The sequence below is a fragment of the Balaenoptera acutorostrata genome, chromosome 8 (assembly GCF_949987535.1).
Source record: "Balaenoptera acutorostrata chromosome 8, mBalAcu1.1, whole genome shotgun sequence".
In the NCBI taxonomy this organism is placed as follows: Eukaryota; Metazoa; Chordata; class Mammalia; order Artiodactyla; family Balaenopteridae; genus Balaenoptera; species Balaenoptera acutorostrata.
In genome coordinates, this window is record NC_080071.1 from 113,797,913 (window position 1) to 113,816,364 (window position 18,452).

At 40.4% G+C, this 18,452-nt stretch overlaps 1 protein-coding gene across 14 annotated transcripts in view; it reads right to left on the minus strand.

Moving 5' to 3' along the window:
• The window catches only part of NCKAP5 (NCK associated protein 5), a 1,062,317-nt gene that overhangs the window by 302,062 nt on the left and 741,803 nt on the right, over positions 1–18,452 (minus strand). For all 14 annotated transcript variants that reach the window (XR_009009050.1, XR_009009051.1, XM_057551412.1 and 11 more), the window contains one exon: positions 1,119–1,268. Coding sequence is in view for 12 of the 14 variants with exons in the window: in XM_057551412.1 (XP_057407395.1) it covers positions 1,119–1,268 (150 nt within the window). In the remaining 2 variants the exon portion in view is untranslated. The remainder of the gene's footprint in view (positions 1–1,118; positions 1,269–18,452) is intronic.

The following is an 18,452-nucleotide window of genomic DNA, read 5'->3' on the forward strand; positions in this document are numbered from 1 at the left end:
AGACACACAGAGAGCCTAATTAATTTGCCTAAGGTTTCAAAACTAGAAAATAATAGAACTGAGATTCAAACCCAACTCCAAAGTCCATAATCTTATTTATTTTGCTTCACTATTGCTGAGGAAATTAAGTAAAAATGGCATGCACCTACAGACAAGGTGGTAGGTTAGGGTTAGGGTCAGGACTGCAGAAACCTACTGTAGAAAACAAGATCTCTCGAGGTCTTATTTCTTCACATTACTGCAGGAAGTTTCAGGATTCTGTAGACACTATGGAAGAACTACATTTTTAGATACTGGTTGAAGGTCCCTTGTGCCTAGTTTAAGAAAAGGCAGGCTTACCATAGTCCTTGCTTAAAAATGATTACGTCCCAGTTCTATACGCAAACAGAACATTTACTGAAAGTAGGTAAGCCAACTCATGGAAAAAGGCATCTTTGCTAGATCTTTCAGCATGTGACCTAATAACTGAAATGCTCTTTGAGGACTGCTATAAATATTCAGGAATTAACACTCTAAGTGATGTCAAATGCCACTAAGCAATAGACCAGAATTTTCAAACTGTTTTGGAGGACTACAGTGGTTGAAAACCCTCCTTAAAGCACCCCTTAGCTCAACTTCACCTCTATTTTTATATGTCTTACATGGTGCACTTCTGCACAAGTTTTTTTGTTTTTTGAAGAAATAGCTCTACTGCTTAAAATTACTTTTCTTACAATCGCCCTTATATAGAATTCAATATTTTGTTTATTCATTCACTTATTTGATCATTAGGCATTGGGAAACAAAGCGAAATATCACATAGCCCTTCCCTCAAGGAACCTGCAATTTCAGGGAAACTGATCCAGTTTGAGGGTCAAACTGAAAGTAAAATGAATTATTGATCTATGCACTTTTTTAAGGCAGTACAATCATAGTCACTAGGTCAAGACTCTTTCAGGGTCACAAATTTTAACTCTGTGCTCATCATTGACAAAGGCATCCCAATGGGAGCTACTAGACCCTATTAGTCTGGGAGACCTAAGAAAGGAAGATTTATATTCACTCAAAAGCGGGGCCAATACAGGAAGCAAAACACGGTTATTTTTCTGTAAACGTGTAAAAATGGTTCCATTTCTTACCTCTAGAGCCTTCAATCTTTCTAACAGCAATTTGGTCTTTTCCTTCCCCTCATCTGCACTGCTGCCTTCACTCCTTGAATCCTCATCTACCACCATGTGACGGTCTTCCAAAGCTTCCTTGTGTTTTCTCTCTTCCTCTGACAGTTTTTCCTGAAGCAAGAAAGAATTGTTGCTTTCAATAACCTCCACTGAAAAATAAGCAAGAGTTTAAGGTTGAGAAGTTTGGAACCTCCCTACTCTTTTTGTATTCTTTCCGGGGCTGAGGTAGAGAAGGTTTTGCTAAACAAATTCTGAGTGGGGCTTATATTAATAAACACAGTAGATAATTTTAATGAATCTTGTTGGGACAAGTCACTGAGTCACCACCACTGAATGCACACGTCCTCTGCTCTGCTGGAGAAGTGACTGAGCCCATAAAAACGGTAGGTGGAGTCATGTGGTTAATCCATTTTTATATGCAGCATGAAATTCAGCTGTGCTCTAAACTGGGGAAAAATAAGTCAACCTTGATACCTTGACTTGTGAACAGCTTAGCTCCTCAAAATAAGATCATCAAAGTCACTGGACATGCAACCATTCAATTAATTTAAGGGAAAAGAAAATATCACAAAATATTGAAATGATAATGATTTCAGAATTCTAAGCTGAAACCATTTAGTTCCTTTGGCTCACTAATGACATGGCTCTTAAGGGCCCTATAGTCCCCTTTCTAACACTCCCGGATTTGTACTAGAGCCTTGAGGCAGACATAAAATGTTATCTTGTCTTCCCTCCCTGTTTGCTGGAGGCTCCTCACTCAACCTTGTCTCTGGCAGCTCTTTGGAAGTCGAGAAGTATTAATTTGAGCCTCATGATTGGCTCTTGTTTTCAAGGGAAAAAGAAATGTCAAGAGCCTATCATATGAAAATAAAATTTCATCCATTTTTGTACATACATCAAGATACCGTGCCACAGAATCAGGTGACATCATTCCGTCACACTTTTTAATTCTAACCACAATGCTGCAGAAATCCTTGTATTAATAACAGCTGGTTGGCAACCATGTGGGCTAAACTGGATTATCAATGGTGAGAGGCTTCCTTATATTTAGCTTTAAACTAAGATCATTTGCAAATACAGAAGCACAAAAAATATGATTCTTAACCTTTAAGCACTTAAAAAATCTACTGAGAAAAGAACAGCATAAGTGGGGAAAAAAAAACAGGTTTTCAAACTGTGTTCACGAAAGTACTTTGGAAGTCCTGAAATTATTTAACTTATTTTTTGAAAGTAAGATATGAAGTAAGTAAAAACGTCAATGTATATGTACACATATATAAGTATACATGTGTATGTATAGATATATAAAACACTGGAGACTACATAGAAACTTGATCCATGTTAATCTATACAGATAAACAGGTGTTAATCTGTTTCCTACAGATTTCAATATATAATTTCCATTTCTTTATATGAATGTGCAACAGACTAGGCAGGTGATAGCTCTTTATGAAATCAGGCCTGGGCAAGACCACATACAACGTACAGGTGTGTTCACTTCTGCAGCAGGTGTAAGTTCAGCTCAGATTCATGCTCAGCAAGTTTAATGTGCAGATCCTCAGGCCGGGACAAAAATCCAGGTTATGACTCTATTTTTACAGCTTTGATTCTTTAAGGTTTGTTGAATCAGCAGACTTTCATTTCCATGATAAGAAACTTGAAATCTGCAGAGTTACCAACACAATTTTGAAATAAAGAGGTCCTCCTACTTCTCTTTCAAGATTTGGGATCACTGTAATTAAACACTAACTTGGGACTGTAAAGCAAGCTTTTAAAAAAAAATCATCTAGGGAGGGACCTTCAAGATGGCGGAGGAGTAAGACATGGAGATCACCTTCCTCCCCACAAATACATCAAAAATACATCTACATGTGGAATGACTCCTACAGAACACCTACGGAACGCTGGCAGAAGACCTCAGACTTCCCAAAAGGCAAGAAACTCCTCACTTGTACCTGGGTAGGGCAAAAGAAAAAAGGAAAAACAGAGACAAAAGAAAAGGGACGGGACCTGCACCAGTGGGAGGGAGCTGTGAAGGAGGAAAGGTGTCCACACACTAGGAGTCCCTTCGCGGGTGGAGACTGCGGGTGGCAGAGGGGGGAAGCTTCGGAGCCACGGAGGAGAGCGCAGCAACAGGGGTGCGGAGGGCAAAGCGGAGAGATTCCCGCACGGAGGATCGGTGCCGACCAGCACTCACCAGCCCGAGAGGCTTGTCTGCTCACCCACCGGGGCGGGCGGGGCTGGGAGCTGAGGCTTGGGCTTTGGAGGTCGGATCCCAGGGAGAGGACTGGGGTTGGTGGTGTGAGCACAGTCTGAAGGGGGCTAGTGCACCATGGCTAGCCAGGAGGGAGTCTGGGAACAAGTCTGGACCTGCCTAAGAGGCAAGAGACCATTGTTTCGGGGTGCATGAGGAAAAGGGATTCAGAGCACCACCTAAATGAGCTCCAGAGACAGGCTCGAGCCACAGCTATCAGCGCGGACCCCAGAGACGAGCATGAGATGCTAAGGCTACTGCTGCCGCCACCAAGAAGCCTGTGTGCAAGCACAGGTCACTATCCACACCTCCCCTCCGGGGAGCCTGTGCAGCCCGCCACTGCCAGGGTCCCGTGATCCAGGGACAACTTCCCTGGGAGAACACATGGCGCCTCAGGCTGCTGCAACGTCCCGCTGGCCTCTGCCGCCCCAGGCTCGCCCTGCATCCGTACCCCTCCCTCCCCTCGGCCTGAGTGAGCCAGAGCCCCCGAAGCAGCTGCTCCTTTAACCCTCTCCTGTCTGGGCGAAGAACAGACGCCCTCAGGCGACCTACATGCAGAGGCGGGTCCAAATCCAAAGCTGAACCCCAGGAGCTGTGCGAACAAAGAAGAGAAAGGGAAATCTCTCCCAGCAGCCTCAGGAGCAGCGGATTAAATCCCCACAATCAACTTGATGTACCTGCATCTGTGGAATACCGGAATAGACAACGAATCATCCCAAATTCAGGAGGTGGACTTTAGGAGCAACTGAAGACTTGGGGTTCGCTTTCTGCATCTAATCTGTTTCTGGTTTTATGTTTTTCTTAGTTTAGTATTTAAAGCTTATTATCATTAGTAGATTTATTGATTTGCTTGCTCTGTTCCTTTTTTTAAATATATATATTTTTCCTTTTTCTCTTTTTCTGAGTGTGTATGTGTATGCTTCTTTCCGTGATTTCGTCTGTATAGCTTTGCTTTTACAATTTGTCCTAGGGTTCTGTCTGTCCGGTTTTTTTTGTTTTTTGTTTTTGTTTTTTGTATAGTTTTTAGTGCTTGTTATTATTGCTGGATTTGGTTTTAGGTCTGGCTGTTCTTTCTTTCTTTTTCTTATTAACTTTTTTATTTATTTATTTTTTTAACTTTAAAAATTTTTAATAATATATTTTTAAATTTTCTATTTTAATAACTATTTTCTGTTCCTTCTTCCTCCCTCCCTCCGTCTCTCTTCCTCTCTCTCTCTCTTTCTCTCTTTCTTTGTGTCTTTCTTTCTCCCTCTTCTTCTGAGCCATGTGGCTGACAGGGTCCTGGTGCTCCAGCCGGGTCTCAGGCCTGAGCCACTGAGGTGGGGGAACCGAGTTCAGGACACTGGTCCACCAGACACCTCCCGGCTCCAAGTAATATCAAATGCTGAAAGCTCTCCCAGAGATATCCATCCCAACGCTAAGACCCAGCTCCACGCAATGACCAGCAAGCTACAGTGCAGGACACCCCATGCCAAACAACTAGCAAGACAGGAACACAACCCTACCCATTAGCAGAGAGGCTGCCTAAAATCATAATAAGGTCACAGACGCCCCAAAACACACAACTGGACGCAGTCCTACCCACGAGAAAGACAAGATCCAGCCTCATCCACCAGAACACAGGCATCAGTCCCCTCCACCAGGAAACCTACATAACCCACTGACCCAACCTCAGCTACTGGGGGCAGACAACAAAAACAACGGGAACTATGAACCTGCAGCCTGTGAAAAGGAGACCCCAAACACATTAAGTTAAGCAAAATGAGAAGATGGAGAAATACACAGCAGATGAAGGAGTAAGGTAAAAACACACCAGACCAAACAAATGAAGAGGAAATAGGCAGTCTACCTAAAAAGAACTCAGAGTCATGATAGTAAAGATGATTCAAAATCTTGGAAATAGAATGGAGAAAATACAAGAAGCATTTAACAAGGACCTAGAAGAACTAAAGAGCAAACAAACAATGATGAACAACACAATAAATGAAATTAAAAATTCTCTAGAAGGAATCAATAGCAGAATAACTGAGGCAGAAGAACGGATAAGTGACCTGGAAGATAAAAGAGTGGAAATAACTACTGCAGAGCACAATAAAGAAAAAAGACTGAAAAGAAATGAAGACAGTCTCAGAGACCTCTGGGACAACATTCAACGCACCAACATTCGAATTATAGGGGTCCCAGAAGGAGAAGAGAGAGAGAAAGGAGCTGAGAAAATATTTGAAGAGATTATAGTTGAAAACTTCCCTAATATGGGAAAGGAAATAGTCAGCCAAGTCCAGGAAGTGCAGAGAGTCCCATACAGGATAAATCCAAGGAGAAACACACCAAGACACATATTAATCAAACTATCAAAGATTAAAAACAAAGAAAAAATATTAAAAGCAGCAAGGGAAAAGCAACAAATAATATACCAGGGAATCTCCATAAGGTTAACAGCTGATCTTTCAGCAGAAACTCTGCAAGCCAGAAGGAAGTAGCAGGACATATTTAAGTGATGAAAGGGAAAAACCTACAACCAAGATTACTCTACCCAGCAAGGATCTCATTCAGATTTGATGGAGAAATTAAAACCTTTACAGACAAGCAAAAGTTAAGAGAATTCAGCACCACCAAACCAGCTTTACAACAAATGCTAAAGGAACTTCTCTAGGCAGGAAACACAAGAGAAGGAAAAGACCTACAATAACAAACCCAAAACAATTAAGAAAATGGTAATAGGAACATACATATCCATAACTACCTTAAATGTAAATGGATTAAATGCTCCAACCAAAGACACAGACTAGTTGAGTGGATACAAAAACAAGACCCATACGTATGCTGTCTATAAGAGACCCACTTCAGACCAGGGACACATACAGATTGAAAGTAAGGGGATGGAAAAAGATATTCCATGCAAACGGAAATCAAAAGAAAGCTGGAGTAGCAATTCTCATATCAGACAAAATAGACTTTAAAATAAAGACTATTACAAGAGACAAAGAAGGACACTACATAATGATCAAGGGATCAATCCAAGAAGAAGATATAACAATTTTAAGTATTTATGCACCCAAAATAGGAGCACCTCAATACATAAGGGAAATGCTAACAGCCATGAAAGGGGAAATTGACAGTAACACAATCATAGTAGGGGACTTTAACACCCCACTTCCACCAATGGACAGATAATACAAAATGAAAATAAATAAGGAAACGAGCTTTAAATGATACATTAAACAAGATGGACTTAATTGATATTTATAGGACATTCCATCCAAAAACAACAGAATACACTTTCTTCTCAAGTGCTCATGGAACATTCTCCAGGATAGATCATATCTTGGGACACAAATCAAGCCTTGGTAAATTTAAGAAAATTGAAGTCATACCAAGTAACTTTTCCAACCACAACACTATGAGACTAGATATAAATTACAGGAAAAAAATCTGTAAAAAAATACAAACACATGGAAAATAAACAATACGCTACTAAATAACCAAGAGATCACTGAAGAAATCAAAGAGGAAATCAAAAAATACCTAGAAACAAATGACAATGAAAACATGACAACCCAAAACCTATGGGATGCAGCAAAAGCAGTTCTAAGTCAAAAGTTTATAGCAATAAAATCCTACCTCAAGAAACAAGAAACATCTCAAATAAACAACCTAAACTTACACCTAATGCAATTAGAGAAAGAAGAACAAAACCCCCCCAAATTTAGCAGAAGGAAAGAAATCACAAAGATGAGATTGGAAATAAATGAAAAAGAAAGAAGGAAAGGATAGGAAAGATCAATAAAACTAAAAGCTGGTTCTTTGAGAAGATAAACAAAATTGATAAACCATTAGGTAGTCTCATCAAGCAAACAGGGAGAAGACTCAAATCAATAGAATTAAAAATGAAAAAGAAGTAACAACTGACACTGCAGAAATACAAAGGATCACGAGAGACTATTACAAGCAATTATATGCCAATAAAATGGACAACCTGGAAGAAATGGACAAATTCTTAGAAAAGCACAACCTTCCGAGACTGAACCAGGAAAAATAGAAAATATATACAGACCAATCACAAGCACTGAAATTGAGACTGTGTTTAGAAATCTTCCAACAAACAAAAGCCCAGGACCAGATGGCTTCACAGGCGAATTCTATCAAACATTTAGAGAAGAGCTAACACCTATCCTTCTCAAACTCTTCCAGAATATAGCAGAGGGAGGAACTCTCCCAAACACATTCTATGAGGCCACCATCACCCTGATACCAAAACCAAAGATGTCACAAAGAAAGAAAACAACAGGCCAATATCACTGATGAACATAGATGCAAAACTACTCAACAAAATACTAGCAAACAGAATCCAACAGCACATTAAAAGGATCATACACCATGATCAAGTGGGGTTTATCCCAGGAATGCAAGGATTCTTCAATATATGCAAATCAATCAATGTGATATACCATATTAACAAACTGAAGGATAAAAACCATATGATAATCTCAATAGATGCAGAAAAAACTTCTATCAAACTTTAACACCCATTTATGATAAAAACCCTCCAGAAAGTAGGCATAGAGGGAACTTACTCAACATAATAAAGGCCATATATGACAAACCCACAGCCAACATCATTCTCAATGGTGAAAAACTGAAACCATTTCCACTAAGATCAGGAACAAGACAAGGTTGCCCACTCTCATCACTATTATTCAACATAGTTTTGGAAGATTTAGCCACAGCAGTTAGAGAAAGAAAAGAAATAAAATGAATCCAAATCAGAAAAGAAGAAGTAAAACTGTCAGTGTTTACAGATGACATGACACTATACACAGAGAATCCTAAAGATGCTACCAGAAAACTACTAGAGCTAATCAATGAATTTGGTAAAGTAGCAGGGTACAAAATTAATGCACAGATATCTCTTGCATTCCTATACACTAATGATGAAAAATCTGAAAGAGAAATTAAGGAAACACTCCCATTTACCATTGCAACAAAAAGAATAAAATACCTAGTTATAAACCTACCTAAGGAGACAAAAGACCTGTATGCGGAAAACTATAAGACACTGATGAAAGACATTAAAGATGATACAAACAGATGGAAAGATATACCATGTATTTGGAATGGAAGAATCAACATTGTGAAAATGACTATACTTCCCAAAGCCATCTACAGATTCAATGCAATCCCTATCAAACTACCAATGGCATTTTTCAAGGAACAAGAACAAAAAATTTCCAAAAAATCTGTATGAAACACAGAAGACCCCGAATAGCCAAAGCAATCTTGAGAAAGAAAAACAGAGCTGGAGGTATCAGTCTCCCAGACGTCAGACTATGCTACAAAGCTATAGTAATGAAGACAGTATGGTGCTGGCACAAAAACAGAAATATCGATCAATGGAACAGGATAGAAAGCCCAGAGATAATCCCTTGCACATATGGTCACCTTATCTTTGATAAAAGAGGCAAGAATATACAATGGAGAAAAGACAGCCTCTTCAATAAGTGGTGCTGGGAAACCTGGACAGCTACATGTAAAAGAATGAAATTAGAACACTCCCTAACACCATACACAAAAATAAACTCAAAGTGAATTAAAGACCTAAATGTAAGGCCAGACACTATCAAACTCTTAGAGGAAAACATAAGCAGAACACTCTGTGACATAAATCACAGCAAGATCCTTTTTGACCCACCTCCTAGAGAAATGCAAATAAAAACAAAGATAAACAAATGGGACCTAATGAAACTTAAAAGTTTTTGCACAGCAAAGGAAACCATAAACAAGATGAAAAGATAACCCTCAGAATGGGAGAAAATATTTGCAGATGAAGCAACTGACATAGGATTAATCTCCAAAATATACAAGCAGCTCATGCAGCTCAATATCAAAAAAACAAACAATGCAATTCAAAAATGGGCAGAAGACCTAAATAGACATTCTTCCAAAGAAGATGTACAGATTGCCAACAAACACATGAAAGGATGCTCAACATCACTAATCATTAGAGAAATGCAAATCAAAACTACAATGAGGTATAACCTCCCACCAGTGTGAATGGCCATCATCAAAAAATGTACAAACAGTAAATTCTGGAGAGGGTGTGGAGAAAAGGGAACCCTCTTGCACTGTTGGTGGGAATGTAAATTGATACAGCCACTATGGAGAACAGTATGGAGGTTCCTTAAAAAACTAAAAATAGAACTATCACACGACCCAGCAATCCCACTACTGGGCATATACCTGGAGAAAACCATAATTCAAAAAGAGTCATGTATCACAATGCTGATTGCAGCACTATTTACAATAGCCGGGACATGGAAGCAACCTAAGTGTCCATCGACAGATGAATGGATAAAGAAGATGTGGCGGGCTTCCCTGGTGGCGCAGTGGTTGAGAGTCTGCCTGCTAATGCAGGGGGCACGGGTTCGAGCCCTGGCCTGGGAAGATCCCACATGCCGCGGAGCGGCTGGGCCCGTGAGCCACAACTGCTGAGCCTGCGCGTCTGGAGCCTGTGCTCCGCAACGAGAGAGGCCCGCGCATCGCGATGAAGAGTGGCCCCCGCTTGCCACAACTGGAGAGAGCCCTCGCACAGAAACGAAGACCCAACACAGCCAAAATCAATCAATCAATCAATCAATCAAACATACGCATCTGATTCAAGATCCTCATTAAAAAAAAAAAAAAAAAGAAGATGTGGCACATATATACAATGGAATATTACTCAGCCATAAAAGGAAACGAAACTGAGTTATTTGTAGTGAGGTGGATGGACCTAGAGACTGTCATACAGAGTGAAGTAAGTCAAAAAGAGTAAAACAAATACCCTATGCTAACACATATATATGGAATCTAAAAAAAAGAAAAAAAAAGTGGTTCTGAAGAACCTAGGGACAGAATAGCAATAAAGACGCATACGTAGAGAATGGACTGAGCACACAGGGAGGGAGAAGTGTAAGCTGGGATGAAGTGAGAGAGTAGTATGGACATATATACACTACCAAATGTAAAATGGATGGCTAGTGGGAAGCAGCTGCATAGCACAGGGAGATCAGCTCGGCGCTTTGTGACCACCTAGAGGGGTGGGATAGGGAGGGTGGGAGGGAGATGCAAGAGGGAGGAGATATGGGGATATATGTGTATGTATAGCTGATTCCCTTTGTTATAAAGCAGAAACTAACACACCATTGTAAAGCAATTATACTCCAATAAAGATGTTAAAAAAATTTCATCTACCTCTATTTTTGTATATATATGTGTGTGTATATATATATATATATATATATATATATATATATATATATATACACACACACACATATACAGATCATAAAATAATTAAGATCCTATAGTTAATTAAAACAAACAAAGAAAGGCCACTGGTGTCATCAACTGAAAGCCAAAAGACTGGAATATAGCAACCAGATTCCAGATCTACCATTTATCAGCTTGGCAAATAATCCTGGGCAAACTACTTAATTTCAATAACTCTTGGGTTCTTTGTCTCCTAAATCCCTAAATGAGGCTAACAGCCACATATATAATATACTCACATCTGCAGTCAATTCTCATTATTCATGGTAGTTGTGTTATAAAGTTGTCATGAGCACTGGATTAACAAATACTGAATCATTGTTCCTAGGGGAAGTATAGGGTTAGGTTTCTGGAGGCCTCTGGTTGCAACAGTTTCATCATTAATCAATACATAATCTTGTTTTATGAGTGTTTCTATTTAAAGACACCTTGTTTAATATATACTGTTGATTAATTAGCACTGAACTAACCGCCAACGGCACTATAATTCATGCTTGAACGAAGCTTATCTAACACCCATTTTCTCCACAAGGCACAGCACAGACTTCTTGCACTTAGGAACACTAGACAGCACTTCACACTATGCTTGGGGGCCACTTTCAACAGTAAGGCCACTCACAAAAAGCATAAAACGTAAAAAAGTGTCACTAAATAGAGCACAAAAAGGACACATTTCCAGTAGAAGAGCTTAAAAAAGAAGGCGGGGCGTTGCTTTGGTTGACCTAAGCTGGGAACACAGGTGTCGGATGACTTAAAGTTTTCACTCCTCTGTGAATGTCCATGAATGACCATGAAAGCACTGCAGGGCTTGATTTTGCGATTGCAAATAAATTTTAGGGAGTGACTTCACAAAGTGCAAAAATAATGAGGATCGGCAGTACATATGCACACGTGCACATTACAGTTTCTAGGCACAGTGCCTAAATATTATTATATGAAAGAACTGGACACAATTCAAGATAGTATAGATTATATATGAGTGCTTAGGTTACATAAAACGTAAGGGTCACTTTACATAATTGAAGAAAGGGTGATCAGTGATGACTGGGAGGTGTGATTTCGTGGAACTGGAACACGACTTAGGCTTTGGTGGAGTGATTCCACGTGAATAGTTAGAGAGGCATAGGATGGGATTTTTGGTCAAAGAGAAAACTGTAACAAAGGCCCCAGTGAGGAATACATTTTGTCCTTATTGGTTCATGAGGAAACCAGTTTGATTATATTGCAAAAAACAATGAGAGGTGGTTGAGTAATAGAATTGGAGAGTAAAAGAAAGGGTTCTTGGAAATGAGAAAGAAAAATTCAGATATCATTCATTAATTCATTTATTTATCCTACAAATGTTTATTGAATGCAAACTATTGGCCATTAGATGGTCTAGGTGCTGGAGGTATGGCAAACAAGACAAAGTTCCTATACTCTATGAATTTGTATTCTAATTGTGGGAAACATGACAAACTCCAAGTCAAATCTGTAAGTTATATAATTGTAACCAGTGGTATGTTTACAGACAGTATGAGACGTGACATTGGTGTAAGGCATGTCTGAGGAGGTGGCCATTTAAGCTGAGACCACATAATGGGAAGGAAGCAGCCATGCAATGGTCTGGGAGAAAAACATTCCAAACAGAAGAAATAATAAAGCAAGTACTGAGTGGCAGCGCTAAGCCTGCCTTGCTGACCAGCTGAGGGAGAGTCCGTGTGAAGGAGCATAGGGGCTCTAAGAGTAAGAATAGCAGGAAATGAGATCAGAGAGAGAGTTGGACCATAGGGGGGTCTTGCAAGGCATGAAAAGGGGTTTGGGTTCTATTTTAAGTAAAGAGGAATTGGAGGCTAAGTAGGGGAGCGATAGGTTATGATTTACATTTTAGAAACAGCATCCTGACTGTTACAATGGAGAATGGGCTGAGGAGGGAAGGAGCCAGGAGACCAGCTGGGAGGGTTTTCTATCAGAAGGAATAAAAATTATGAATACTCTGAAAGTATGGAATAAGGACTTACCAAAAGCAGTTCTCATACTGGATGGTAGGTCAGATGCAATTTTGCTCCTTGCTGGGCAAATCAATAGACCTTTTCAGTCCTCAGTTTCCCCCAGATGTAAAATGTAATGGTTGGACTAAATGTCCCTTGCAATATTAAGGTTCTAAGAATTCAATTACTCAAGACACAATTTTCAGGAAGGAAATGTTATCAATATGCTCAATGGTAACAGAAATGACAAGAGAACACAAAAAGGACCTCTACATTTTGCAAAAAGAAGGTTGTTAGCGGGGACTTGAGAGCTATTTGACTCAAGTGTGATGGTGATACCCAAATTGTCAGTGGTTATGCAAAAAGTGAAAAGAGAAAATAGAAGTAATTTTCTTAGATGCTTATTTGAAAGCGTGGCAGGGAAGGGAAGGAAATATAACGAACTACAGCCAAAGGGCACTGAAGAGACAAGTGGAAGCCTTGTTTTCGAGATACAGAAAACTGAGTTGTTTGAAGAACTAAAGAGAACAGGTAGCACCAGAGATGGCAGCAAAGGTGGTATCAAGGTAGGAAGGGGTCTCCCAAGCAGGGAAGGCAGAGGGTGAAGGGCTTCGATGGAAAAGTCAAGGCTTTTTGAATGTGGTTCCCTGCAAAATATCACTTCACAGCTTAATTTCCCAGTTAGTATTGCTAAATCATTAGTTAGTGTCTAGCTTGGGTTCTTAAAGAACGAAGAGTTGAGTGCACGTAGTTCATCTGAGAAATGCAGAAAACAGAGGTAAGGAATTGACTCAGAGAAGGGAGCCACTGAAGAGCACACGAGTAAGCAACTGAAGCGAAATCCACGGGAATCTCAGGGAAATGGGGCAAAACACAGGGCTCAGAATCATCCCACCCCAGGGGCTAAGCGGTTGGGACATTTATGCACCAACCTGTAAGAATCAATAATTGGGGGCAGCTCCTGGGGTGTCAGTTTCCAGCCTGCCACAGGCAGTAAGGTTTTTAAAAAATACTTCTCACATAAAAGTGCCCTTCAACACAGACACTGAGAGCTAGAAATCGCGGGAGCACTCTGGATGGTTCTGAGGTATGCGCAGGGTGCCACCAATGTCCTCTACAGGTGGCGAGGAGGCTCGTGACTGCTCTGATGGGACACTGCTCAGGAAAGAAAGCCATATCTGCACACTGCTCAGGCTAGTCACTGACCTAAAAGCACATTTCATCGTGTTCTAATTCTAAAATGCCCTAAAACAAATCCAGTAAGTACTGCAGAGTTATCCATCCTACCCTTTCCTTTACTCTTGTCTCTTTAATCACTTACCAATGAGAGTGTTAGAGCGTAATGTAATATTGAGAAAGAGGACAAATGGAAAGGACATATTTTAAGTAAGCAGATGAGCAAAAGAGGAAAGTAAGTGGAAAGAAAGAAGTAGAAGGGAAAGGGAGATTTGGAAGAGCTGGAAATATGGCTACACCCTACTGACGGATCACTACTGTGGATTTCAGAAAGGACATCTGTTGAATTTATATTATACTCAAAAAGCATGCCCATATATTTAAAAATTAAGCATACGTAGTCTATCTACACATAAGTAACCCATTTCAGTCAGAAAGTTTAGTTCCTTTGCTAATGGATTTACCTTTAGTTCCTTTGCTAATTGGTGATTTACCTAGTAAAAAGAGAGCAAGACAGAGCTCAGAAACATACAGTTTTAAATAAAATATATTCTTCATGCAAACCTCTAAGAGAGAAACAAGACAAATGAGTCAAGTCCACTCCTGAGGATGCCAAACCGTGACGAGAATACGTTGATTCCAGAGATGACCTGTTTTCACGTTTCAGTTCTCTATGGACTTCAATCAACAGTGAGTTCTATAAAAGGGAGGCCACCACACAAACAGCTTTCACTCCCCACAACTTTCATATATGGTTGAGACCATAAGCTTGTTGCCCTCAACAAATACCAGCCGGTATGCAGGAAGCTACAGATTAGAAGTTCAGTTAGGATCCGAGGGTTTAAATCAAACTTTGCCTTGTCAGTACGTAAAGCAATCCTTGGAGCCGTAAGTTTCTCCAGGTGGTTACCAGGGCAATGACTCACCTTTGGGGGAGCCCTCATCTTTTGTTCTCAAGTACTCAGCATCACCAGGCCTATGTAAAATAATACCGATCAACACAAAGCTCTGGGTTGCATCAGTTCAGCTCAGACAGGTGACAGTCCAGGGGGCTCAGTTACTCCCAAGGGCAGGCACGATAGCCCCTCACTGATGGACAGCTACTGTTCAGTCAGAAACATTATGCAGGAAAGTGATCATAAGACCCTTTCCCAAAATGTTTCTTACTCATATTCTTCTGGTCATCCGCTTCCCCCAGCCCAGCACAGTGGGATTCAGGGAAGGTTTCAAGAGGTCACCTTACTTCATAACTAATTAATTAATCCACCCATCCAACAAATATGTACTGAGCAGCTCCTGAGTGCCAGGCACTGTGGAAGATGCCAGGGGTACAAAGGTGAATAAAAACACATGTGGAGCCTGTTCTTACGGAGCTTGCAGTCTTGTGGAAGGAGACAGTAATCAATATGTCACCAGCAAATGTAAAACAGTACTGTGATGTGTGTTGGGAAGAAGAGTTTCCAGGGGCTTCAAAAATCAATACTAGAGGGATGCCAGAGAAGTCAGGAAAGCAAATGCCCATGGTTAACACCATGAGGTTCACCAGGAAGTGACCATGAGGTGGAAGGATGGGAGGGCAATTTTAAAAAAGTCTGAATAGCTGGGGAGGAAAGTGAGGCTGGATGGGCTAATGGGGCCAGGCCACAGTCAAGGAATACTGCCTTAACTCTAATGGCTATTGACTATTTTCGTGTGTGTGTGTGTGTGTGTGTCTGTGTGTGTGTGTGTGTGTGTGTGTGTGTGTGTCTGTGTGTGTGTGTGTAGGTGGGAGGGGGTTGACATCGTAGGATCTGTATTCCAAAAGAGCTCTCTGGTACAGTGTGGAGGGTGGATTGGAGGGAGGTTAACATAGATGTGGGCAAAGTAAGATGCTACTGCAATGGTCCAAGCACGAGTTGACTGAACCATGACTAAAGTGACAATCTCACAAAACGAGACCTCATAGTTTGTAAATTATCTTGTGATTTTGATTCTTTAGTATGCAGTTACTCCAACAATGACAAATAACTAACATTTTCTTAGGTCACTATTGTTCAGGGAGTGGGCGAAAAGCTGCTGGCAGCAGTTCATGGGGTAAGGGGAGGAAAGAAGTGTTGCTTGTTTAAAACGCAGATACCTTGGCCGACTCTGGCCTCAGTGAATCACAACAGGAGTGAGGTCAGGGATCTGTAATTTTAGAGAGCACCCCAGGTAATTCTAATCTATGCCAAAGTTTAAGAGCCTCTAGACAAAGATGCTCCAATATAGAACATAAATCATTTTTATTTTAGATAAACTTTTGAGGTTGCCCATTTGATTTAATTCTTGTGATTAACATAGAATGTAGAATGAACATATAATTAATCATCTAAACTAATACCTACCGGAGAGTAAAGGCGGTTGTAGCTATGAATAGTATACTGGGACAGAAGATGTAAGCCAGGGAAACTGGGCATATTCACCCATAAATTGCTAAATCCTTCTTCAGTAATAGATGTCAGATGTTGATCTACCATAGAAACTACCCTGTATTAGTGTGATGAGCAACCCTTGGGAAATTTCTATTTGAGTTCAGAGACTCCAGCGCCCACCATGTTATATTGGGTCCTTTTCATAGAAGCAGATGGCATTAAGAGCGTGTAACTACTTTCAATGGCTTCCACAGCCACTGACGATAAGGTTCAAAGAGAGGTTCTATGTGTCCAATATGGGAGGAAAACAACTCCCCTGCTTGGAAAGTCTTCTTAATTTAAAAATAATGCTTGCTTGCCCATTGTTTTTATAAATAATAGAGAGAAATCTATCCACCAGTGTCCTAAGTGAGGTAGAAAACTGACAACTGGTTGTGACAATGAGCTCATAGTTTCTATAATACAAAAAAGTAATAAAAGAAGTTTATTGCCTTCCCCACCCTTCTTTCAGTCCCACCAGGTGTGTGTGGTTGCCTGGTGCATACCCTTGGCCCCAACATGGTGGCCCTGCCATCTTCAACCCCATCACTGGGGGAGTGACACTAGGTCTGAGCCCAGGGCTGGGAGGATAATTAAAGAACACAAATTTGGGCAAAGGGAAAAGGCAGTGTGTGTCACATGTGGACATACTTTGGCCTTTCATTTGACAGGATACAAGGAGGGTCAGCCTCACATGTTTCTTGAGGTCCATCAAGTTCCATCTCACTCTGACCTATTCTTATCCAGGGTGGGAACAGAGACCCATTTTAGTTTTAGAACAAGTAGAAATAAGAAATCTACATTCCAGTCCTAGCTCTGCCACTAACCAGCTGTGTGATTTTAGTCAAGTCACATAACTTCTCTGTCCCTCAATTTCCTCATCTTTGAATAGAATGCACAGAAATAGACTAACTCAAAGGTCCCTTCTAGCTTTAAATGTCTACAATTTTGATCATCTGTAAAAACTCAATTTAGAAGAGTAAGTATTTAAACACTGCTGAAGTTCAGGAATGTTAATACAGAATGCCATTAAGGTTAGAGCTGCCTAGAAGATATCTTATGTAATAAAATCTTTGTGCTTCTTTTCCAGAGAGTCTGTCTGTCTGTCTTCCTTGGGGGAAAAAAAGAAACAAAAAAAACCTCTTTTTTTTTTGTGTGTGTGTGTGTGTACTTCTCTTGGGCCCTAGGATAGACATCACCTAATCTAACCTTTGCATTTAGCACATTTCATTCCCTGCCTGTAAGAAAGGAAAGGCCTGGTAAGCAACATTAGAATTGGAATTTAGTGAAAGATACTTGTAACACTCACAGGAAATCATGCCCAACATGAGTCCTGTCTGTGAAAAGAGCATTTGCTTATGGGAGGAATAATTTTAAGTATCTTCTGGTTGCAAGGCTTTAAAAAAAAAAATTCAGTCATCTCTCTATTTTTATTATTTTGAATTCTGATGGCCAACACAAAGCCAACGTATAGAAACACTGCATGTCTGATAATAATATTTATACTGTGTTCTAGCTCATTCCTCCTTTTTCTGACGGAGACTCCCCTTATCTTTTAACACTGAAAAGGAAGGAAGGAAGGAAGGAAGGAAGAAAGGAATGAAGGAAGGAAGGAAGGAAGGAAGGGAGGGTGGGACCAGGGTGGGGGGGAGGGGAAGGAAAGGGGAAGGGAAGGGAAAGGAAGGGAAGGGACCCACCTCAAGTACACGTAGCTTTCTAACTTGAAGATGGCAAAATGAAACCATGGGAATAGGAAGAGACAACCAACTATCCGACTTTGGAAAGCCAGTCGGTCAAAGAAGTTAGAACAATTTGTTTTTCATTTTGGATATCCAGCCATGTGTTAAATCCACCTACTAATTCATATTAAAAATGTAAAAATCTATAATTTAGGACTGATCATGTAAGGAAGAGACTTTGGTAGTGTTAGCCTGAAACATTAAGCTCTTTCCAGAACACAAAGGACATAATAAATAGCATCTAATATTTGTGTAACACCTCAGAGTTAAACCAAACCACCTCAGACATACCCTTTAACACACTCACAGCCATGGGGACATAGGACAAATATTCTGGGCCCCTTTTACAGGCAAGAAAACAGGCTCCAATAGGTTACGAAGCATCCTGTTAACAGTTAGTGGCAGAGCCAGAATTTAAT